Here is a 24,798-nt window from a genome sequence, read left to right on the forward strand (position 1 = left end):
CCCTTGGTAGTCCCACTTCCAAGTTTGCCATGTACACCAGCTCATTTCCTTCTCAAAGACTAGAGAACCCATCAGTGAGTTGATTGTCCACTCTATAAATCAGAGAGAAACACCAGTTGGTTCGAAGATCATCCTGAAATTTGGGCAAGTGTCAAGTAGAATCAGATTACTTGTGCAAATCATTGCACATACTTCAGTTGAGAGGGCTATTAAACTGGAGTGCAGCTGGCTAGCTAAGGAATCAATCTCGATCCTCTGACTTCGTCAAAATAACTTATCTTGGGCAAGATGTCTCTACTGCAATTATTAAAGTATATGGTGGGTTGAGACAGGTGATAAGGGTCATGAGTCGCACTTACGTGTAACATAAGGTTTACTGCAGCAACAGTCGTGCATGACATGATATATAAACTTTCATTTCGTTTGCATGCATCAGCCACTTGATCTCACTATAGTGCCTCACCCCATTGATTACTGTGGAGGTCCGTGCTTGTACTTCGAGCTCAGTGCTCTATTAATGGAACAGACAAATTCTTGGTTTTTTCAAAAAAAAAATTGCAATGGAGCTACGGAAGTCATGCCACATCACTGGAGATGAGAGAACAGCCCACCGACTCTACCTTCCTTCTCCTTTCTTGTACATTTTCTTTCATTTGTCCTTGTACTTCCATAGCCTCAATGAATCTCTGCGTGTCTGTCCCTTATTTTCTTCTTAAAATAATTCTTCTTTCATCATAGATAGTTTTTGGACTACGATGCATCGCTTACCCGTCCAAATTCGTGCTTGCTCTCGAGCAGCGCCAGTTTTTGCTGAAGAATCGCCACAATATCATCATATTTTTCTTGCAGACGATCATGATATGGAGGTGGTTTGGAGTGGGGCGGTATGTTTGATGGGAAGGGAGGTCGCTTTTGGTCGTTTTCATGAGATCGAGACTAGCGATCTGCCGGCCTAATGGTCCCAACGGATAGCGAAATCCCATGCCAAGCAAAAAAAATCCCATGCCAAGCAGGATGTGACATGCAATTATGAGTAGTAGAATAAAGTGCTGCCAAGTGCTAACCCCATCGGATGTGCAATGGTCGACTTGGGTATGCAATTTTTTGTGATGATTTTGACAAAGACACCATCTCCTTTTTCATGTAATGGTGGCCTCATTATACATGCTCTATCAATTTAATTGCATTATAAATTACAAGGCTGTGTGGTTGTCGAAATATGAAATCCTAATACTAGTTGTTTGAGAGGAAAGGAGAGAGACCCATGGGAAGCATCACTTTAAGTGAAAAATCAAAACCTCTACTTTAATCCGCTAAGCACTTCCATTCCCTTCAGAAGTCAAAAGTGTTTTGTTTGAGCTAAAAAAAAAATCACTAATTCTTGAGAATGAATAACATAGACACAGTTCATTTATAGTTTCTGAGCCTTGTAGTAAAACATTGTCCCCTTAATCTGGAGGTTCTATGTAGGCCTCTTTTTAATTAGAGTACAGATCTTAACAGTTTCTGAGATTCTATATAGGCTTGAAAGGAATGGTAAGATCTTCTTGTGCAAGCAGCACTCTTATCTTTTTAGTCCTAAAGAAAACCCTCCACACATTTCATCCTCGATCGGGAGAATCTCGGGTTTGCAAAAATTAAAGAAGGGCACGTAAGGATGTAGAGATGTTTTTTTTTCTTTGGAGACTAATTTTTAATCTTGCTCTTCTTGTTTGGAAGCTCCTTGTGCAGTTTTTCATCTCCCTTCTTTTTGTACATAATTTTATACTCTAATAAATTTGGGAAAAGTTTTACCCTTTCTCTTTTTACACTCAAATTTTTTTCCTTGGGAGAAGTAAAATAAGCGTATGCATTAAAAAGGAGGGTGAACATAGAAGTATTCAAAACTATCAAATACTTTTTCTGATATGATTACAATTATCCATCTTCTTCCTCGCACACACTATATATGTCCAACAGTACTAGTCATACTTTTTTTTTTAAAAAAAAAGGTGAAAAACACAACTAGTTAAACATAGTGTCGTACTGTCATTTTAGAGTTCTTTGTAAAAGAGTCCCGATCCCTGCTCTTAGTAAAATAATCTTTTGCTGAGGAGCAGGGTGATTGATCCATGTTGCAAGAAGCACACCATCCAAGTAAGATTAACATATAAATAAAACATTAAATTCTATTATTCGTTGTTAATAAAGCTTTTGTGAGGACTAGCCTTATCGGAGCGGCCCGTGCCAACTGAGAACCTGAAGGCCTCTTTCCAGTCGGTGAACCATGGCAAAGGAGGAGGAAGAGTTCTCCTCCACTATAAACTCTACTGGAGGCCAAGAAAAACCTAATCTTCCATTCTATTTAAGCCATCGACTCTCCCTAGTTCATTCTCACTAGACGATCCTCTCTCATATGCTGCTATCTTCTTTTCTTTTTCTCCCTTGACTGCTGATGGCCTAAACTCCTTGTGCTCGCCAGAAAACACAGCCAAGCCTCACCAAAATTAGAGGTATGACCCTTAATCTCCCTCCCCTTTGTTTTTCCACTCGCCGGCCTCATCGTCGGCCAAGTCTTTGCCGAAAAAATCTATGAAAGTAGGGGCTCTTTTCATCCCCTATTTTCCGATCCAAACCCCCTATTGTTCTTTTTTCGGCCTCCTTCGTTGCCGGCACTTGGTGCCAAAGATGGGGCTTGTCCCCTTTGATGTCTTGGGCCGTCATCGGAGCCCCATCGTCGAAGATCATAAAGGAAAAAAGAGAGGAGCCAGAACCCCTATTTTTGGCCCTTTTTTCTCTTCTTTTCGTCGTCGACCACCCTATCACCATCATCGGTCGCCTCTGTCGCCGGTCTTCCAGTTGTCAACCACCACGGCCACCTGATTGTGGCCCTCACCTCCTTCTTCCTCTTTCTTCTTCTTCTTCCTCTCTTTCCTCTTTTTTTCTTCTTTCTTTTTGTTTTTCTTTCTTGTTTCTCTCTCTTGTCCCTCTTTCTCTCTCTAAGTACACTTAGGTATCTTGGTTTAAGATCCTATCATCCTTTGTTTGGATCCAGGTGGAGGCCCTGAACTATCTCGGTACTCGAGTGGTAGGCTAGCACATTACCTCGGCGTTGTCAAATTTTTTTAGAATTCGGTCATCATTCATCTTCATTGAGCCATTTAAATCATGTTTGATCTTGATCAATTCAGTTCATTTTGTTCAGATCGACCCATGCAGTCAGGTATCACCGCCAGATTGATATTGCCTTTCATCTATCCTGATTTGGGCATGAGATCGTATCTCCAATGGCATCTTTATTTTTAACTTTATTTGGCTTTTAAGATAATGATAAAATTAATGATATTTTAATGATATTAAAATAGGTAAATCTGATCCATCTAATTGAAGTAAAATTTTTGAAGCAAGAAGAGAAAAGTAACCTAATGCTTTAAAATATATTTTTCAAATTTTTGGTAAAATAATAATTAGTTTAATAAATTTGGTTATGATATCTGTTTTACATTTGGTTAAATGGGTCAGACATGTTATTGCTACGATAGTAATTATTTTAATTTATGTTATGTGTTATGTTATGAAATTTGAAAAATATGATTGGGCAAATAGTAAAATTTGTTTTATATATATATGTATTCTTAGCACGGCTATGATCTGGCCCCGCCAATGGAGATTATTCGTTGGCCCTATCATCTTGTAATCTGAGAAACTGTTTCGACACTAAACCACCGATGATTAGAATAGTAGTATTTGGTACTCTGTGCATTCTGTATCTGACCTATGCCACTGGATTACGTGGTCATATCCAGATGTTGCGTTTCTAGTATCAGTTTATAAAAATAATAGTAAACTTTAAAAGAGATATATGCATTATACGAAATTGATTTATTCCTCGTTAATATCTTGCTTTTTAACTAATTATTTATTTGGCATGTTTAGACTCTACTTTGGGGGTGTTATGTTGCTTATTGGGCTAGTGTAGCTCATTATTTCTTTTTTTACTATTTTTCAGACCCAGATTTATGATTGCTCATAATTTGAAGGAGTACGCTAGATCTTCTAAAGATATTCCCAATTATTGGAGTTCTAGTTTAGACTAATTTAGTTAGAACATTTTATTTGATTTGAATGAGTTAGTATATTTTGACACATGTCACGTTGGAATAATTGATTATGAGAATGATTTTGTTAAGATCTTAATTAAATTAGTTTTTGAGCATCGAAAAATTATTATTATTATTGCTTCCAGATTATTATGACTTGATTTATAGCCTTGTATGCTTGCATGGTTCCTCCTACAGACATACTACATCTATTATGCTCTGGGTTTGGAGTGCACTCCGAGTTCATGGCGTGACAGCTTTAAACCATCATCCTCACTGTGCAAACCAATTAAGGACCTCCTTCTCTATCATTCTTCTCGGCACTCTTGGTATAAATGCCAGCAAATAATTCAAGTTCCATATATTCACAGCATGGTAAATTAGCACCAAGAGGTTGGTCTCACTGGAAATGGGCAGCACATTATCAAAACATGCCAGCTTTATGCGCATGTCTTAAATATCTCTCATTAGAACTTGCCAAATAACACCTCACTGCCATTCCAGCTAAGTTAGGGCAGAAAATTTTCCGATTGGACCAGGCCCACCGTTGAACTAGTGGACCGTGCGAACCGACACGGACAAAAATTATATTGTTACTTTATTTTTGCCCATATTGCTTTTTGCTTAGAATGGTCCACTAATTGAGCAATGGATGTGGCCCAACTATAGTTACTTTGGATGGCATCCGGCGGACAACATGTTAGTATCCTCGTCAGCATTCTTTTTTTTTTTTTTTTTTTTTTTTTTTGGTAAAACAGCATTCTTTTGTTTGCATCCTAATAGACCATTCACGCTCCTAAGGAAAAATACAAACTGCTATGGGCTGACGGAGAGGTGGGCCTACAAAGAACATGATAACGGCTTAATTGAAACATGACAGCTTTAATTGTGTGTAGTTGCCAACCAGGCAAGCCTAGCCAAGCCCATAGTATTTTTTTGGCTGAGAGCAGCAATAAATCCGCGGCCGATACCAAACCAATTGTCGAGGTTTCTTTCGCCTGATATGATATGTGGGGTGCGATGACATGGTATCTTTGGGATTAATGCCTCCGGTGCACCCGTCGCATTCAAAGCAACACTATCAAGAAGGGGTTTCAATAAGTAGACCTAGAAAAATAAAACACATATAAATTTAGATATGTCACACTTATATATCCACCAAAAAGTACTTCGGATCCACGTTTCCTACATGTTCCTTTAAATTAGATCCATACATGGTGTTTCGCTTTCAGAAAAAAAATATATGTATGCACCACATTGCAGTGTATGCCATCAATTAGAGCCTCTCATTTCTGCAACGATACGCCAACATGAGTATTTGATGAATGAGATTTATAAAAATGGATGATTATGATTAGTTGCGTGCATCACCATATGGTGCATCTATGTGTACAATACAAGTTCTCCACTTTCAAGAAAATTATTAGGCCATATATCGAAAAAACTAATGAGGCACACCGAACACATCCTCTTTTCATTTTTGTGAGAGAAAAAAAGAAAAAACCCAACACATGCATCTTTCTTTTATCATTGAAAAATGAATAATAATAAGCAAAAGGTCTGATCACATGTCAGATTACTACTTAGTTTACTAGGCTGACATGGCAATTGAGAATCGATGAGGCATTCAACAAGTTATTAGTGCTGGCCAGGCTTATTGCTCAGCCAATTAGCAAACTTCATATCAGCTCAGCAATTTGAGTGGTGATTTGATAGGTGGTCTCTAGCTTTTCTGAAATATTTAGCATGCTGCATAGTCATTAGAATTTGTATTATTCTTTTAATGTCATCTAAAAATTAAATATGTTGATCAAGATCAATCTCAAATTTAATTCTCTCCAGCCATATGGATTCTAGGAGGAAATGTTTACAAAAGCAACAAAAAAATATGTTGTTTTCAGTGCATCTATTATGAATTATGTTAGAAGGTCGATTATCATAAACTTTATTTGTTTCATGATATACTTAATGGAATTTGATTTGCGAGCCTTCATACTTCCACATCATCTAAAACCCACTACTAATTTCACATGGGGATATTGGCATTAAAAATTTAAAAATAATCTAAAGGTTCAACATGGTTCGACATATTTTGTCTTCCTTTTTCTTTTGAAATAAAAAGAAAGGATACGCCCATCCAAATTTATTATTTTTAAAAACAAGTACACAAGTAGGAAGGAGGAAATTGGATTGTTGCTTACCAAAGATGCATGAGATCATGGTAGTAATCCACATGAAGCAAATAAGATTGGCTTGACTCGACTGTTATCAAACTCGAGTAGCTCAAATAGTTTTCCGGGTCAAACTTGAGCAGCCAAATACTCGGTCCGAAGATTCGCAAGCTTAGTCAAATTTTTTTAATAATATATATTATTAATTTAATATTTTAATATATAATATATTGTTTTAATTATATTTTTAAATTATGATCAAGACTGAAATTTAAGCTCGGACTCGAATTTAAGTATAACTCAGTTGGTATTCGGGCCAAACCTCAAGCCCCAATATTTTAAATTGTGTCGGACTCAAGCCTCTACCAAACTTCACTTCGCTTAATTGCATCCTACCTACCACCATGGCTAATTGAATTCTATTAATTGTATGTCCTTCGCTAGCTACAAAACAAATTCTAAGCTCTACCCTTTGTCCCCTTCTCTCCACATGCATTGGTGGACCACATGACATAAGATCACAGATCATCAACTCTGGACTTATACCAGTTGGGAAAATCAATCACTTAATAAAATTATAATCTATACTGTGATTTGTACTATGATCTTGTCATGTTTTTGGTGGGAGTTTTGTACTATAATCTTTCTTTTCCAAATTTTTGTACTACAGCCTTCCCATCTTTGTCCCAATAACTAAGCCACGAGCGTTCCCTCCGCACGACGCGTGCCCGGCCTGAGATAAATTTACGCGATTTGCTGTCTCTATGAGGATCTCCGATCATAAAATCCAAAGATGGAAAGTAAGGCGACAAACAAATCAGTATCCTTCAGAATTTTGTTTTGGTCTAAGACGTGTATGAGTGGATCTTAATTGGTCTAAGACGTGTATGAATGGATCTCCTTGGACCCGTATGGCTTTGTGATTCTGATATGATATCTATTTCCATTAATGTTCCAATATTTTCCATCACAAGGTTCAACTCCCACGACTAATCCCGCGAAAAATGAGAAATATATTTTCTTAAAAAAGCAATAAATTAATTTGTTAGATAAATCCAGATTAATTTCTGTACTATCCAAATTCGTTCTAGGTCTAGGGATATTTGGCAAATCTGATTTTAGGAATGGCAATTTATGATCCGAACCCACTTTAAGCAGGTTCGAATTTGATATAAATGGACTTAGGTCGTAAATAGATCAATCCATCTAAATCTGCTATTAAATTGACTGGGTTGAGATTTAAATCTTTAATCTGTTTAATCCATTTTGATATGTTTAATAATTATAACCTAACCGCTTAATCTGTTTAACCTATTTAAATTAATTTAACTTGTCTAAAGCATGTCTAACCCATTTAACCTATTTAATAACTGAGTTATATAGCTCGGGTTAGGTTACCTGTTTGATAAACTGGTCGGATTCAGATTTGAATTTTTGACCTGTCTAATAAATAGGATGGGTTTGGATTGATGAATTTTTGATTTGACTAGCATCCAATCTAATCTGTATCTGATTTGACCTGATCCGATTGCCATCCCTATCTAATTTTGACTCATTTAATAATCGGTCGGGTTATGACCCTATCCATTTAACTCGTTTAAAATCTATTCGAAACTTGCTTAACATATTTAATCCGACCTGTTTAATCTGACTCATTTAATCTGACCCGTTTAAGCTATTTAATATGTTTAAATTTATTTAGCCTATTAAAAACCAATTTAATTTGTTTAATAAATGAGTTATGTGGGTCAGATCAGATTATCTATTTAATAAAAAGATCGGATTCAGATTTAAAATTTTGACATATTTAATAAAAAGATCGGATTTAGATTGATGGATTTCTGACCTGTTCTACATCCAACCCGATTCATATTCGACCTGACCTGATCCTGATGCCACCCCAGTGCTTGACCTATATTGTGTTCACCTTGAGTACGGGCTAAACCCAGATTTATCCAACCTAGTGCGCCACCATAGCTGGCGGCTAAGATTACGATACAAGCAAGATAAAATCTGAATCAAGCAATCCAGCACAAGCTCAAAGATCCGAGAAAAGATTTCAGCGTGGTTGCATCTGAATCTAAGGCCAATTTTATCATTTTATATTGATATTTTATAATGAAACTAATAAAGCCACTGTACCTCTCCTCCTCTATATATTTATTGCCCTCCTCTTCTCCCCAACGCGCCCGCGTATAGAGAGAGAGAGAGAGAGAGAGGGAGCGAGTGGAGAAAGGAGAGACCTCTGCTCTTCCAAAAATCTTGGAGGCCCTTTTCGGGAACGAAGTATACCCCGATACGGACGCATATCGGGCGCTAAGGAGAAAAGGGCGATGGCGATGCAGAGGCTTTTCTTGAGACGGCTCTCGTCTGGGGCACGAAACAGGGGTTTGTCTCGACTGGCCGAGGCCGAGGCATTCCCCCGAGAGGAGAATGCCGCCGTCCTTCCCAAAATTCCCCCCTTCGACTACTCCCCTCCGCCGTACACCGGCCCGCGGGCGGCTGAGATCCTCGGCAAGCGGTCCGAGTTCCTCAGCCCCTCCTTGTTCCACTTCTACAAGAACCCTGTATGTCTTCTCTCTTCACCCAAAAAGAAAGATATTTTTTCCTTTAAAATGGATTTTGTTTTTTATATTTTTTCGTGGATTTTGTGAATTTAGTTTGACATGTTTGTTCGTTTGATCTGGACTTTCTTTATTGATAAATTGGTTATTTTTTTTTTGTTTTTATTAGGATTTTTCTCCTAATTTCTATGAATAATGTCGGTCGTTCGTTCGTTCGTACATGAACATGAGTTGATGCTTTTCGCTCGAAATAATTCTTTATTCTTTTCTTACTAATTTTTTATGGGAAGGGGAATCGGGATCGGGATCGGGATCGGGATCGGGATCGGGTTTTTATTAAGACATATCCAGTTGTCAGCAATAGCAATTAGTATTATTCATAATATTTTTATCAATTTATATTATTGTTTTATTAGCATAATATTGTTTGAGTAATTTTAGAAATCACGTGATAATCAGTATCATTTATAATATGTTTTTTTGTTAGCGTGATCATATATCAGCCTACATTATTTTTTTCATATGGAGTCTGTATACAAATATATATAACTTCTGATATATACCGAATGGGACGAAACTTCCCTCTCTTTTTTGTTTTTTCATCTTCTGCAAATATTTTAACAACAAGGTTTGCTTTAGCCAGAAACTTCTATCTTAGATGTCAGACCTGCTTGAGAAACTCTCCAAAATCTCACTTCCACACCCACTTCCTTAGGACTTCTTCTATGTTTTTTCTCAAATATGTCATCCTCCTTCCCCACGGTCAATTCTTCTTCCTCACCCTCTCCAGCTTTAGGTAATGAGGGTTGTCTATCACCAAGATTGTTATGAAAATATTATTATCCTATGTTTGCTGAACCTTTTTTCTATCCTTATTTTTGCTTGTGATGCTTCCAATATGAACCTTAATATAGTAGTGATACATGTAATCAGCATTAATTGCCAAACTAATCAACAGCAATATGTATGTCCGGGGTTTATCAAAAGATCACAGAAAGTGCAAGTTTAGAAGGAATCTATTATCTGTTATTTTCTGAGAAAATAAGAGGAAGCTAATAAAGTTTTGGCGTCTTTTAATTTATATGAACCACTATACAATTTGTGATTTAGGTAGTTTTTCAAGTGGGATTTAGCAATTTTAATTATATCATGATTCCTTAACTGTTTGCGTGAGGACCAGTGCATGGGTGTGTTTAGTTCCATATTGGCTATGTACTGGGTAGATCTTGGATACTTATATAGGGCCAAAAAATCTGTACTTATACAGGGTCAAGAAATGCAAATAACACCTTCTGGATAGACTTTTTGAGTGAAGTTCTGGATTGTTACAAATGGTATGAGAGCGGTCCTGACCCTTGGTATATAGATTATGAGACTACAGAACGGGCCCATTTGGATTGACCACAAACTGATCGTGGTGTTTGTGATTGGATTTATAGTACTTGTGAATGGATTTATAGTACTTGTGAATGGATTTATGGTACTTGTGAATAAATTTTGACCCTTAGCCTGGTGAGGATGTTAGGGCTTAAATGCGGGAAGTTTGTGAGACCCGTGCAAGCGTGTGTTTAATCCCAAATTAGCTATGTACTCGATAGATCTTGGATACTTATACAAGGCTAATGAACCCAACCATCTAATTAGGCAATCAAATGCAATTGTGCAGATCTCTATCAAGTATTTACTAGAATGGCCAAGCACCATTGTTTTAGTATCCACAACCATTGCAACTGAATGCTTGTGTTGAGATGACTGCTAAAGCTATTTCACTGGGATGACATTTTTGAGTGGTAAAGATAAGCCTTGCAATCTAGGTGTTTGAAGGAGTTGTTTCTGCATAAGCACAAGGAACATTTGTTTAGGTCTACTTTGATTTAGAGGCCGTGTCTCATAATGGAAATATTCAAGGGCAACCTGGTGAACAGGATTGCAGGGGAATGGAACTTAATCCTGATAATATGAATCATGGTTCATCCAGGAAGGTAGACACCCTTCTTGGACTTAAATTGTCTGTCTCACTTGTTTTTACTATTCTGGGGATTCTATGAACGTACTGGATGTGCAGCATGAGATTTGTGAGGACTATTTCCATTTGTTGGTGATCTATATGACAGGGTATTGGCTGCAGGACTGGGTTCTTCAGTCTGTCTCACACATAATTTTCAGCAGGCATTGGTTTAATAGTCTTTTGTATAAATAATTTTAAAGTTTAAAACATTTAATGCAGTTGAAACCAATTTGGGTAATTGGTCCAGAATTCTTATTTCTGATAATTCCTGAAAGCTGGAGCTCTCACAAGTTACTCAGATGCGTATTGCTTTTTCTCTATTATTTAGCCTTTGTAAGATAGATGCTTGCAAGAAAGGATAGACTTGTTATCAAGGTACGCTATCTCGTTACCGGGCCCTATACCGGTGCCACTCTGTTACCGTGTCGGTATGTCCAGTACAGAAGCTGATTTAGTGTACTGAGTGTTGGTGAACCCTCCGTGCCATATACCCATACCAAACTAGTACGGTATAGTACATATTGTACCGTCTAGTTCGGTACAGTATGACATACCTTGCTTGTTATCTAATATAGCTATTTTGGTTTCATGAAGTACATTTGTGTTATAGATATGTAAGGATTGATTTTTCTAATAAGTCATGATTGATCTAGTGGAAGAAATTCATATTCCAGTGTATATCATTTTATAACTTTCTTGTTCTTTTTATTGGTAATTAAACTGAATAAAAGATGAATAAGTAGCATTAACTTGAAGTTCTGATCTGCCAATTTTTGCAAGATCTTGCACTTTTACTTACCACCATTAAAATCATTGGTCTTTTTCATGTGATGGTTAATTGGTTGGGACATGAGTATAATCTAAACAATCATTTTTAGTGGTGTTTGTTGTCTAATGATGCTGAAATTCATTGTTTGTATGGTAGACCATGTTTGTATCTGTAGCGTACACTAAAGAAAACGTCAGTTTTGTATTTTTGCAGTTGAATATAGTTGATGGTAAGATGCAATATTTGTTTGATGAGGATGGGCATCGCTATCTTGATGCATTTGGTGGGATTGCTACTGTTTGTTGTGGCCACTGCCACCCTGAAGTTATTGAGGCCATAATTAATCAGACGAAACGGCTGCAACATTCTACTGTTTTATATCTAAACCATGCTATTGCAGATTTTGCTGAGGAATTAGCCTCAAAGTTGCCTGGTGATCTGAAGGTTTGGTTCTTTTCCCCCTTTGTTTTTCAAAGAACATCTAGCTTCTTCCAATTTATTGAACTTTTAACTAATTCTTTTTTCACAGGTTGTTTTCTTTACAAATTCTGGCACAGAAGCAAATGAGCTGGCATTGATGATTGCCCGGCTTTATACTGGTTGTCATGATATTATATCGCTCAGAAATGCATACCATGGGAATGCAGCCGCAACAATGGGTGCAACTGCTCAGTGTAACTGGAAATTTAATGTTATTCAGGTACATAAAGTACGAGAATGATATTTCTAATACATGTTGATGTTAATGTTAATGCTCACAACTAAGACTACTGCAGGTGGGATGTGCTTGGCAGGCGATATACGTAAAATACATCTCAAAGTTTATTGCGAGTCTGATTTGGTGATGCGCATCCTAGAATATATAAAACAATCATTTTGATCGAATCTTAATGATGCCAGCAATGATAATTTATCTTTTCTGGTCAGTAATTAAGTTTATATAATACTGACACATGTTTCAAAGTGATTAGATCTGCCTAATCTTCCCTAATAATACTGATAATACTGAATGTGCAATAATGGGGCAAAGCTCATGGATCTTGAGCAGGTTGGAGATAGGATTTTTCTCTTCTCATGGGAGACTGGCCTCCTTTTTGTTTGTATTAATGATCAACTTCTGGTCATAAAATGTACTGCTTTCTTAAAAGTTTCTTTGCTATTCAATTTTAGACCATGCTAATGATGAGAAAATGTTTAGCATCAGTTGTAAAATACTGATATCTATCATTCGATTGAGCCTAGCTTTCTATATTTTGATCCTTTTCTGCTGTTACCAGAGTGGAGTGCACCATGCACTGAACCCAGATCAATACAGAGGTGTTTTTGGATCGGATGGAGAAAAATATGCGAAAGATGTTCAAGAAATCATCGACTTTGGAACTTCTGGGCAAGTTGCTGCTTTTATTTCGGAAGCCATCCAAGTATGCTATGATCAATAGTTTCCATATGCTGCTTTTTTAATATCAGTACTTGTTAAACTTCTTTTTGTTTAAAAAAAATGCTTGTTAATTTGTGTGGCCTACCATGTTGATTTCACATATGAAATTAACAAGATGCTGCATTTATTGTATATAATTTTTTATCTGTTATTTTTCTAAAAGTTGTTCATTATGAGATTGCCAATTGTGAAGTAGAAAGCTCCTTTCTGTATGACAGGGAGTGGGTGGAATACTGGAATTAGCGCCAGGTTACCTGCCTGCCGTGTATAAGACTATAAAAAAGGCTGGGGGCCTCTGTATAGCGGATGAGGTCCAGGCAGGATTTGCACGAACAGGAAGTCATTTCTGGGGATTTGAGGCTCATGGTGTTGTGCCTGATATGGTAACAATGGCAAAGGTTAACTTCTATGTCCCTTTCTTTTGTGAACCTCTGGTGTTTTTGAAAGTCATAGAAACTTGCTTTCATCTTTCCAACGAGTTTGCCATCATTTTTGGATCTAGAACCCTTTTTTTGAACATAGAATCATTGTAACCAAAAAAAACATAGAATCATTGAACTGCCTGATGGAAAAGGTATTTCTCTAATTGTGTTGGCCAGAAACTTTAGCATCTTTTGGGGAGGTGGATGTAGTGGTAATTGCAAAATGTAATATTAAACTTGACACTCATCTCATTGGACTGGCCAGAGGTTATATCTAGAATGGGAGATGAAACCCTCATATACCATCTAACTGTATAGTATTCCTGATATTACTGTCAACTCAAAATTGTTACTAAAGTTTATAGTCATGTCTTTCAACTTTGTTCTGTTCTAGGGTTTAATTTAAGCTTGGCTGATTCTTTTGCGTTGTCATCAGGGTATTGGAAATGGGATACCTATTGGAGCAGTTGTTACTACTCCAGAAATTGCTCAGGTCTTGACCCGCAGAAGCTATTTTAATACCTTTGGCGGTAATCCTGTTTGCACTGCTGGAGGGCATGCTGTACTTAAGGTGCTTGAGAAAGAAAAGCTCCAGGAAAATGCACATGTTGTGGGATCTTACTTGAAAGACCGACTCAAGGCCCTCCAGGAAAAGCATGAAAGTAAGCTTATGTCTAATAGAGATTGCCTGCCATAGTTATGTCTTTAAAGTTGCAGTCTTTGCTTCAAAGCTTCGTTATTATTTGCTTGTAAGAAAGCTTTTATATACTCTGCTATGGGAAGCATGCCATATCAACATACATACATTTTTGCGCAGTCTTGGAGAATTAAAGAAACTGATTTTATTATGTTTAGTAACAATCAGACTATGCTTTTGTACTTACATGCATAAAAGAATATTTGTAGGAAATATTTTAGTATTTGGGTGATTATTTGTCGCTTCAGGCCTGTGCCAGCTTTGGCAGGAGGCGGTAAATTGGTAGAATGCCAAAAGAAAAGGGCATGGAGGTAAACTATAATACTCCCTTAAAGATTTTCCTATTCATCTGATTCTGGAACAGGGATTCTTTTAGCAAATTGAAACTGATTCAGGTTAAACCAGCCTCGGAAGTCTGTGATTACTGTAATGGGCTAGACGAGGATAATCTGTCTAGAGAAGCTGCAAGTGTGACTGCTTTGGCAGGATCCCTTCTCACCCTCATGTAATTTATGAAGCCTTGTCCTATATGTGCTAAGCATGAGCTTTGTTTCCATCATAACAACATACACCTTCAAACATGAAAAATCCTATCCCCTCTCTCTCCCATCAGTTATTCTGGTCATCTATAGCATGTTAAGATGTTTCTTCTATATTTTATGAATATGAGGTCTAACATTTGTACTAACTAGATATTTCATAGATCTGACGTGTATCCTTGTATTCCACATGAAAGCCATTCTGACAATTTTTGGCAAAACAACTTGTTTTTCCATTTTTTTCCCCTTTATTTTCTCTTAATTATGTTGGAACTTGCTATTGGTTTTCCATAATTTTACTCAATTTCTTTTGTAAACAAGATTAATCCATCAGTTTCGCAAATCATTTAATTGTCCCATTTTACTATTTCTTTCTGGAAATATCTTTTAATAGTTTGGTGTTTGACTTGTTCTGTTTGCTCCAGTTATTGGTGATGTGAGGGGAAGAGGCTTGATGCTTGGAGTTGAGCTAGTTACTGACCGCCAACAAAAAACTCCAGCCAAAGCTGAAATTCTGCGTGTCATGGAATTGATGAAAGGTGAACCATTTTTATCCATGCAATGCTGGAAAGTGGTCATTTTGTTTAGCAAAGAGGCCTTGAATCTGTTGATTTTGTCTGGAGTAGTTTATTTCAGCCACTGCATCCTGATGGCATTGGCTTTTAGGATAGCTATAGCATCCAATGAAGCCAATGAGGTTCTGCAGTGATTTGAATCCTATACATATCTATCTTGTCTTAAAAGTGGTTTTTTTCCATCCATCATTCTATAAATCGGATTCCTGATAAACCTGAATTCTTGGTGCAGATATGGGTGTATTAGTTGGGAAGGGTGGCTTTTATGGGAATGTTTTCAGAATAACGCCTCCTCTGTGCTTTACTAGGGAAGATTCTGGTGTGGTCTCGCTCAAGCCTTGCTGCAGCATGATTGATTTCTGTGGTAGCTAAAGTTATTAATCACTTTTCTAACTCCTTATCATCATTTTCTTTTCTGCAGATTTCTTTGCTGATGTAATGGACATTGCATTGTCAAAGCTGTGAAGCCTGATTCTGATGCTCTGGAAGCTGAATGGAATTGAAGTTATTTATCCATCTAGCTTTGTATATCCCTCCTGGGAAGCTCTTTCTTGTGAACAAATAAGAGCTGTATTCTCGTAAGGAGCGGATGATGGGACACCACCTCTGTGGGGGGTTTCCTGTGAATAATAAGAGCTGTAGTCTCATAATAAGCTGATGGTGAGACACCACCTCGTTGTCTCTCTCCATCTATCTATCTATCTTCCCTCCAGACCCATGTGTGTATGAATGAATGTTTTGCTATTGAAACGTTTGCTTCTGTATCGTAAATCATTCATGGTAATAATAAAAAAATGGCTCTTATTACCTGTCCATGTCCTTCATCTATTGTCATTCATGCTAATGGTAACAAAAAATGAGAACGCAATTGTGCATGTGGTTGTGGGCAATGACCATCTGTTCTCAATTTATAATGCAAAGATTGTGCACATTGTCAGGCCGGGTTTGGGTTGTATCTTTCATGAGAAAGAAGGATTCACCTTTCTTTCTTCTTTTTTTTTTTTTTTTTTTTTTTTTTTTTTTTTGCACGATTCCATCATTGGATCACACAATAGCCGCTTCGAAGAGTACCCTCATTATATTAAATGACATGTCAAAATCTGATCGGTTACAAAAAGGAATTGAGCAAACAAAGTTTTCTATGACAACTTTTATTTCTTAATATAGATTAGCAGCAAGTTTATTTCCTCCTTCATATTAATAACATTTATTCCATCATTTTACTTCAATAGATTAAATCATAATCATTAATATGGTGACACTAAAATGAATGAGGGCAGTAAGTACGCGGGTGGCTTAGTGATTGAGATGGATGCATTGAATGAAATTTTAAGAGCAAACTTAGAAATACAATAAGTGACTGATATAGTATTTAACTAAAAAATAATAATCATTAAAATTCAACACCTCATTAGTGATAAACAAGGACAGTCACCTTCAAAAATAATGACCCCACAACATTTTCTTTTTCTGAAGCACGATCTTAGAAGGACAAACCCAAATCTATTCCAAATAACCAAGAGCCTTTAAGATGATCCATATCACTTTATAGAACGTTAGATATCTCCTTCATATATTTATTTCATAATAACAAAACCATGCAAGAAACCTATTAACCTGGATAGGGTGACCGAATCACCACCTAAACACTACGTTGTGCAACCAAGGGAAAGAAACTAAATCCTTCTCTCATCAGAGCTGCTAACGCTACGGTAGCCCTCCAGTTGCTCACCTCTAGTAGGAGGCCACCATGGATGAGAAGTGAGCATATCTGGCTGAGACGGGGATCGGTCTGCGGTTGACCAGTCCCGAGAACCGGACTGCCGATGCGAAGAGGGACACAAACTCCATGGCTATCTGCCCAACCTCCTGAAACCTGGACAAGCTCTTCCTCATGATCACACCGAGAACTATGGAGAACGCAGCTTCCCAGTTCACCATTTTGCCCTGCTAAATTCTTCCTGGACTGAGTAGCGGGTGAGCTGGTTCACAAATGACATGGGATGGAGCCTGTTCTTCAGTCCAGGCAAGGAAACACCAAAAATGTGTGGCGGAAGAGGCACGTTTATTGCCTTAGCCGAACAGACGAAAATACCCTTGGGCTGGAAATCTTAGAATAAACCCGGTTGCTCTTTGCCGGAGGTTGAACCCTTAACAATAGTTGGGGTCCAGTTTGATAGAAGGTTTTAGGTATTTTTTGATGACTTGTAGTCTCTAAAATAAACTTTTTTAATATACTTGATACCAAAATTCGTCGTCTCGGTATCGGACTCAATACCGGTGACACACTAGTACTGTATCGATACGATACGGTATGGAGATTTTTTGGCGTATCGAATGTCCATACACCTTCCATTCCGAATTAATACGGTATGATATAGCTCGTACCGCTTGATTTGGGCCGGTATGGCAAAGTATGCCTGATACACTTGTAAAGTAAGTTTATTGTTGAGCATTAATGCTGCGAAATTTGGAACATCGATGTGGATTGCTTCCATAAACCTCTAAAATAATGGACAAAGGGTGAAAGCTCATCAGCCGGGCTTAGGCTGAGCCCTCCAATCCTTAAGTCCGTAAGAATTTTATGAATAGAAAATGAAGGAAAAAGAAGAACAGAGTATACAAAGATAGAATATTCTCTAGCCCAAATTATTTTTCTTTTGTTGTTGTTGTTATTTTTTTTAGAAAGCTATTTGAACTTATTTATAGTTAGAGTCTGAATCTTCTAAAATTGTATCCTAACACACTCGAGGTCGTACCGTAGTGGACTACTGATATGGCGTAACAACCCTAAAGACGTGCTACAACAATCTAGCATATGGCGAGATCATGCATGTCTTTGAGACGATAGAAACTGAGTTGCTTCTTTTGCGGAACGGCTCTATTCAAAATAAATTAGTGGTCGAGGTTGCGGAGCCGAGATGGAACAAAGTCGGCCTCAGAGGTTGAATGCTTCTGCTTTGCTTGGCTTGCCTTTCATATCTGATCGAAGAAATCAGGCCGAGCTATCCTAGAAAATACAAGAGATAGGTGGGTATTTGAGTGGGCTAAAAATGTAGTTTGGCTATTATGGAAGCACCACGTTAGAATTCCATCTGAAAAATCAATGAAGCAACAAATTAACATTCTTTCATAAATTAGTTAGGCTATGAACTAATTCTTTTGACAAACTGGGTTAACCTGGCTATGTTTGGTTCTCCATGATCCAAATAAAAGCTCAAATCTAAGTCGAGGTTCATGCATAAATCTAGAGCTAGTCCCATCTTTCCATTTCTCCTAATTCCTTGCAACTTCTGGGAAAAGAATGGAGCCAACCTTGAACTAGCTAGCGTCAATCATGTTCCTGGCCATCATGGTCATTTATCGCCAGACGGGTGATCCAAATTAGAACCGGTCCGGTTCCGTAGGAGACCCAATCTAAATTGGAGGGTATTTTCGGAATTAGGTATGCCGGAGGGGTATTATGGTAAAAGATGGGGCTACTTTCGAAGGCGCTGATATAAGAATAATGGATGGGGTACATGGAAAGTAGCAGTACGGTCCTACCCTGTTTCTGGCCCTTGGATAAGTATCCAACGGTGAATAGAACGGCATCGGGGTTCGGATGATTCCTTCAATGATTGGTGTTTATTTTGTACATCGGGGACGCCCTCCCATATGCCTTCCCTTCCAGCCTGTCCCTTGGATTCGACGGGAACGGCCCCAGGCGTCCGTGGCCGTATCCAAGTTCGCCGGGACCAAGGCCAGAGATGAACGGATTGGGGTAGGGGGTGCCAACTTATAGTTATAGGCCAAGGCGAACTTAAATGAAGGCTTCCCTCCGAGGCTTTTCAAGTGGATAAGGATTTATTGGAAGAAGCTTTACTAATTGAACATAAATTGAAGAAATTGGTGGCAGAAGCAGCTTTGACTTCTAAGGGAAAAGGATGGTCTCCTTGATTCAATTGGGAAACCCAAAGGAGGAGAACTCCAACTTTGGCATTTACTAAAGTGGGAGAAAAAGAGTCAAACCGCGACAAGATGTGACTCATATATATTGCTAATGAAACTGAAGCTTTTAACATGGTTTGGAGTGAAGTTGAGTACAATTTGGGCAGGTATTACCTATGTAAGACAGATTTTGACGGCTCATCTTATAGATATCAAGGATAATTCGGATGAATTCAAGATCAAAAAAGATAGCTGATGCAAACCATCTCTTGCACGAAGGATTTCAAAGGAGCGTGTATCCTAGGTGCTAGGCATATCTACCAGCATGATTGTGGCGGATCACTTTAGAGAAGTAATATGGACCAATTTATTGGTTGTTCTGTTTGTTTTTCGTGATATTTTATTTTATGATTTTATTGGATGTATTCATATTAGACGTGTATGATACGTTCGTCTTATTAAAAAAAAACAAAAGTTAAGCATTGAGAAAGATGTTTTTTCTAAATTCTAACAAAAAAGTTTTATAAATTAAAAAAAATGTGCAATCTTTTTTCAAGATTGAGAAACATGGCACCAATAAACAAGTTTTTTTCTTCTTTTTTTTTTTGTTTTTTATGCAAGAATAAAGACATTCACAAGCATTTGTAAGAAGCTAGAAGAGGATCAGAAAAATGAATGCAAGAGTTTTTGAAGTAATGTTGATATAAATGATGATTGAACATGGCATTAAAGAGGATCAGAAAAAACAAAAAAAAAAAAACTTGATCAGGATCCCACCAAAACTTAAAAAGTAATGATAAATAAATCAAATTCGATCTAAACTTCTAAGTATAAAATTAATTTCAAACAAAACTTGATCAGGATCCCAGCTCGTCTTCACCCTCACCCTCCCCCACCCTTGCCGCGAGTCACGAGCCACGGTTTTATTGGGCCACACTAGTTGCCTCGAGACCCATGGGATCCTTCGGCCGCACTTTTCCTTTAACCGAAGCCTTCTCAGGAATCATAACTTGGTAGGTGGCCGTGCACTAAAACCCAGAGAAGACATTCAAGAGCAAAATCTCCAACTGGCCCTGTTCCCACTCCGTAGCCCCTTACCAAGTAGGCGACAGCTGGGTTGAGGCCACTTGCTTTAGCCTTCCACATTTGTCCATTCCTAAATCTCCTTCACCGTCCATCCGCTTGTGGTGGGGTTGTCATCCCTTGGTGCCTTTGTTTCAACTTTCACCACATGCGAACCATGAATTAAACAACATGATTGCTTCTCCTCCCATGTCTTGTCTTCGGCTGCCAATATCACAGCAAGAAACAATTTGGGCGAGCAGAAAAAGTTAGGGTGCCTCTGTCTCCTTTTTTTGTCCTCTTGGTTTATCTGTATCTACACACACACACACACACATATATTTGAGACCGATGAGTCCTAAACTTTTTTTTGCATAGCTTACTCATGATGACATAAAAGTTGTGGCCTTTGGTTTTTGGAGCAACCATTTGTTGGGTCTTATTTTGTAGCAAGATGAAAAAAACTAAACAAGACTAGATCAATTAATTAAAGTGAAAGCTTGGGACAACCTCAAGCACTGTCCAAAGTTTTCTTTGGGTACCTCTGGCTCTCTCACAGGTTAGGCTCTTTGGCCAGGGACACAATGCGTCAGCTGAGATCGGCAGTTATGGTTTTGCCCGGCAAACTTGGTGTCCACCCCATGTTAATAAAGTTGTGATCATTTTTGCTCAGGATGTTATAAACTTGCATGACATTACGTACCAATACCAAATATGAGTGGCTCAGCTGTCTCCACTCAGGTTGGGAACAACTCTCGTGGTTGAAATGGCAGAACTGAAGCAAATATGGTAAAGCTCACTAACTTTTCTGTTCTTCTTGTGAATATAGACTAGTTTAAATTCACTGTTTATGAGGTGAGAATCTTTATTAGGATAGTAATCTAACGGGAAATATGAAGCCTATTGTATCATACTTATAACTATAGTTGTTCTCTATTTTGTAGTATTTGAAACATTAACTGCTAGTATTTGGCTAGTTCCAGTTGACAGTTTAACTACTATATCACCTGCTTTAAAAAGACTCAAACAAATATCATGAAAATACATCAACTTGATATAAATGATCCAACTGAGCTTTCAAGGTCCCCCGAGAATCACCTCTCCAGACACCATTCTCTTTCAACCACAAGCCAGCAATAATTTCCAAGTTTTTTAGCGCAAAGTTCCTTTCTAGTTTCCACTTTGGCTTGCTTTATATTGGCAGTTTCCTCTTTAACTAAAGGAAGATAGCCAAAAGAGATCCACTCGCTCTATGCACCGCAAACATGTTTTCAAGGAATACAGCGCATGGCCTCCTTCCTTTGCATTCCGATTTGCTGCAAGGGAATACTACACACACACACACACACAGACACACACACAGAGAGAGAGAGAGAGAGAGAGAGAGAGAGAGAGAGAGAGAAGAGAGAACATAAAACTTTGGCGATCACGATGGCTTCAAGCAATTAGTGTTCAAGAGGATGTGGTGCTCTGTGATATCCCAAAAGTAATGGAGGTCAGCAGTCACTAGAGAATGGAACCAGACCATCCCCACACAAGGCCCCCAAAAAGGTAAAGGCCAGTCAAGAGCTCTCACCTAGCCAGCCTTGCACCACCTGTCACTCTGGCCTTATTCAACAATCATTATGATTCTGGATTTCTTATCTCCATGGATAATCATCGATTTATTTTTTCTTGCTCATTGTACTGAACCAACAATAAAAGGTATAAAGACTGAGCACTGCCCAGCCGCATTAATTAACCATCAATTAGTTAAAGATATAATTAATCAAGGACTCATGAGCATACTCATTGATTATTGCAGTCAACAATTTAATTCGGATAATGGTAAGATTCGACTAAATATAACGGCAACATGCAATTTACTACATACTTGTAACTAAAACCGCATGAAATAAAAAGAAAAGTGTCGTAAGTGACTTGCCAATGGAAGTGAGATCGGTGTTGCGAGAAAATTAATCTCAAATGAATTCGAGGAATAGCTAATCCATGGATCTAAATTTTAGATTTAATTAGACCCAAATTGAGATTGATTCCTCATATTCTAGATTACCCACTCTATATTTTGGAGCCATGTTGTTTTTTAATTAAACATTGCAAATTTTCAAGAAAAGACCAATGAGTTCTCACCTTTGCCATGGATTTAATTTTAGAACGTTTGAGGGGCTCTCTGTAGATTTTGTGGATGCTGTGAAAAGCAAGAGACGGCATTAGCTTCGTCCAGTTATTTCTCATTGGACGCATGCTATGTGCTGAGCTGGCAAGCAACAAAACCCCCTCCCAAAACCATCATCAAGCGGCTCGCTCGCGTAGTCGCGTGGCCTCGCTGCCGCTCCCCTCCCCCGCATCCAAGCCATCCCCGTATTAGCCTCCGCGTTAGGCGGCCTCTCGTCCCCCGTGGTCCTTATCCACTTTATGCCCGTCCATCATCGATTGGACGGCCAGGGATCAGTCCCCAAGCCACGTCCGAGCCGTTACGTCGCCGAACTACCGTCAGGTAACCCGCCGCGTATCGGTCCGACGCCCAGGCTCGAAGCCTTGTTACGTGGGAAAGGGACAACCACGTGCCGACTTTAGGGAAGGAAAATTCCCTGCGCAAGGCGATCTGGGACGAGCTCCAGCTCACCATGAGACAGAATAACGGGATGGTACGGAGTCGAGACAGGCAGGGATTCTCCAGGGGCATTCCGGGAAGGTTGAAGCTAAACGGTAAACCGAAAGCGGGGGCAGAAAGCGAACGGCGGCTCCCAAACTTTTTTTTGTTTTCAAATAAATAATCGAAAGTTCGAAACGATAAAAGCGGAGAGGAGAAAATAAAGAATCTAAAGAAATTACTCGATAAAATTTCATAAAAGAGTCCCCTTTCACTCTCTCTTGAGAAAAAAAAATAAAAAAATCGCTCATATTTTAGTTCAGAAGACGGTGGGGGGTTAATGGTTATGTATTTATTTGCTTTCCTAGCTAGCTCGCTTTCTTTGCTTCCGCCATTTCCCTCTGCCGCCATCCTCTCCAAATCCTAGGGTTTTCCGAGGGCTCCGGAGGTCCCCTAGAGTTCTACAGAGCTGGATTGGATTTCGCTCCTCCGGAGAATCTCCATGCGCCGCTGGCCCTGCGGCTTCGTGGATTAGCTCGCAAGCTCCGTCGGTCGGCTCTTGGAGGCGAGGGGGAGGGGGAGGAGAGAATTCTTGGATTCTTCTTGGGTTAGGGTTAGGGTTAGGGTTAGGATTTCTCTTTTGGGGCGATGCGGGAGGAGGCGAGGCTGGGGCAGGGGTGAGGCGGGGGGACGGGTTTGTTTAGATGGCGTTGGGAGATCTGATGGCCGCCCGGTTCTCTCAGTCTTCGGCGTCGTTGTCGAACCACCTGGACGAGTTCTCCGGAAATCGGGAGGACGGGGATGCCGCCGGCCAGAGGAGGGATTCCGAGGCCGCCGCTGCCGGGGCGGCGACCACCAGCATGGCGTACCTGCCGCAGATCGTGGTGCTCTGCGACTTCAGGCACGAGGGGTTCGAGGATTGCATGCCTTCAGGGCCGTCGGAGAGCGGGTTGGTGTCGAAGTGGCGGCCGAAGGATCGGGTAAGTGGCTGTTTCTGTTTCTTTGCTATAATTTCTTATCTCCTTTTGAGGGAGTTCGTCATGCTGCCATGAGCTGCTATTTTTTGTATATTGGTTCTCTTCGGTTGAGAATAAATGCCATCTCTAGCTCTGTTGGTACCATAAGTTCCTATTCTTGAGCGAAATCCCTCAATTTAGAAGAAAATAGAGAACGACAAGTAAAAACAAAAGATAGGAGGAAAAAAAAAACAAAAGATAGGAAATATAAGTAACCGGTTAATATTTTCCTTCTTTGGAGAGCTGATTGTTTGGCGACCCAAGTAAGCTGCCCTGTTACATTAATTAGTGAATTGAGAAGTGTCGTCTTTTGCTAAATTTATGATGGCGATAGTTACTGGGAGCCAAGAAAGCGTATTCTTGCTAGGCTGTCTCTGTTTCATATGATTTCTTGAAGTAGTTGCTTAAGTTCTTGTGCTTAATGGATAAGGCAATGACAGGTCTGCACATTGCTTGAGCAGAGAGCTTTATTTCAGATGTATTCGCTCTATTAATAATGTCGATACCGTTGCAGGATCATAAGGTCTGGGTTAATATCATGTCTTGCAAGCAAGCACCCTTTATTGATGGTAACTTGACTGGGATTGATTCTACAACTGATCATGCTCTTCATATGTATTGAACTGTGCTGAGACTCATTTTATTTGATTAATTGGTTTTTGACTTCTAGAAGTATACTATGGCCAGCAATAAATTGTAATAAATATCTCGCACAAGAGACAAGCTTCCCTGGATATCCGAGTTTTTAGTCGGAGAAAGAGGCTTGTCGTGCAGTTGAAAGAAATTTATATTATCTCTATTACGCCATGGAGTTAAGATTGGCAACCCCTATCCTTGTATTCTATTATGGAAAATAATGGGATGCCATTTTTGAGGGTGATTACTGTTTATTTAGACATTTCAAAAGATTAGGATTGCTTTCTATATAGAACCGA

At 38.8% G+C, this 24,798-nt stretch overlaps 2 protein-coding genes across 8 annotated transcripts in view; both read left to right on the forward strand.

The window, feature by feature from the left end:
- Nucleotides 1-8,418: 8,418 nt before the first annotated feature.
- LOC103714394 (alanine--glyoxylate aminotransferase 2 homolog 3, mitochondrial-like) lies at nt 8,419-16,075 on the forward strand. The gene is made up of 9 exons (XM_039124920.1): nt 8,419-8,817; nt 11,805-12,035; nt 12,121-12,291; nt 12,869-13,012; nt 13,248-13,427; nt 13,888-14,113; nt 15,113-15,226; nt 15,495-15,581; nt 15,684-16,075. The coding sequence occupies exons 1-9, from the start codon at nt 8,584-8,586 to the stop codon at nt 15,725-15,727; spliced, it is 1,431 nt and encodes a 476-aa protein (XP_038980848.1). The 5' UTR covers nt 8,419-8,583; the 3' UTR covers nt 15,728-16,075.
- A 7,017-nt stretch (nt 16,076-23,092) lies between these two features.
- LOC103714392 (regulatory-associated protein of TOR 1-like) overlaps nt 23,093-24,798 on the forward strand; it is a 33,385-nt gene continuing 31,679 nt past the window's right edge. Inside the window, exon 1 of one of the 7 annotated variants that reach the window (XR_605213.4) lies at nt 23,093-23,827. Coding sequence is in view for 3 of the 7 variants with exons in the window: in XM_008801623.4 (XP_008799845.2) it covers nt 23,552-23,827 (276 nt within the window). In the remaining 4 variants the exon portion in view is untranslated. The remainder of the gene's footprint in view (nt 23,828-24,798) is intronic. The other 6 variants (XM_008801623.4, XM_008801621.4, XM_008801619.4 and 3 more) reach the window with 6 other exon arrangements.

This window comes from Phoenix dactylifera, chromosome 3 (assembly GCF_009389715.1).
Source record: "Phoenix dactylifera cultivar Barhee BC4 chromosome 3, palm_55x_up_171113_PBpolish2nd_filt_p, whole genome shotgun sequence".
Classification (NCBI taxonomy): Eukaryota; Viridiplantae; Streptophyta; class Magnoliopsida; order Arecales; family Arecaceae; genus Phoenix; species Phoenix dactylifera.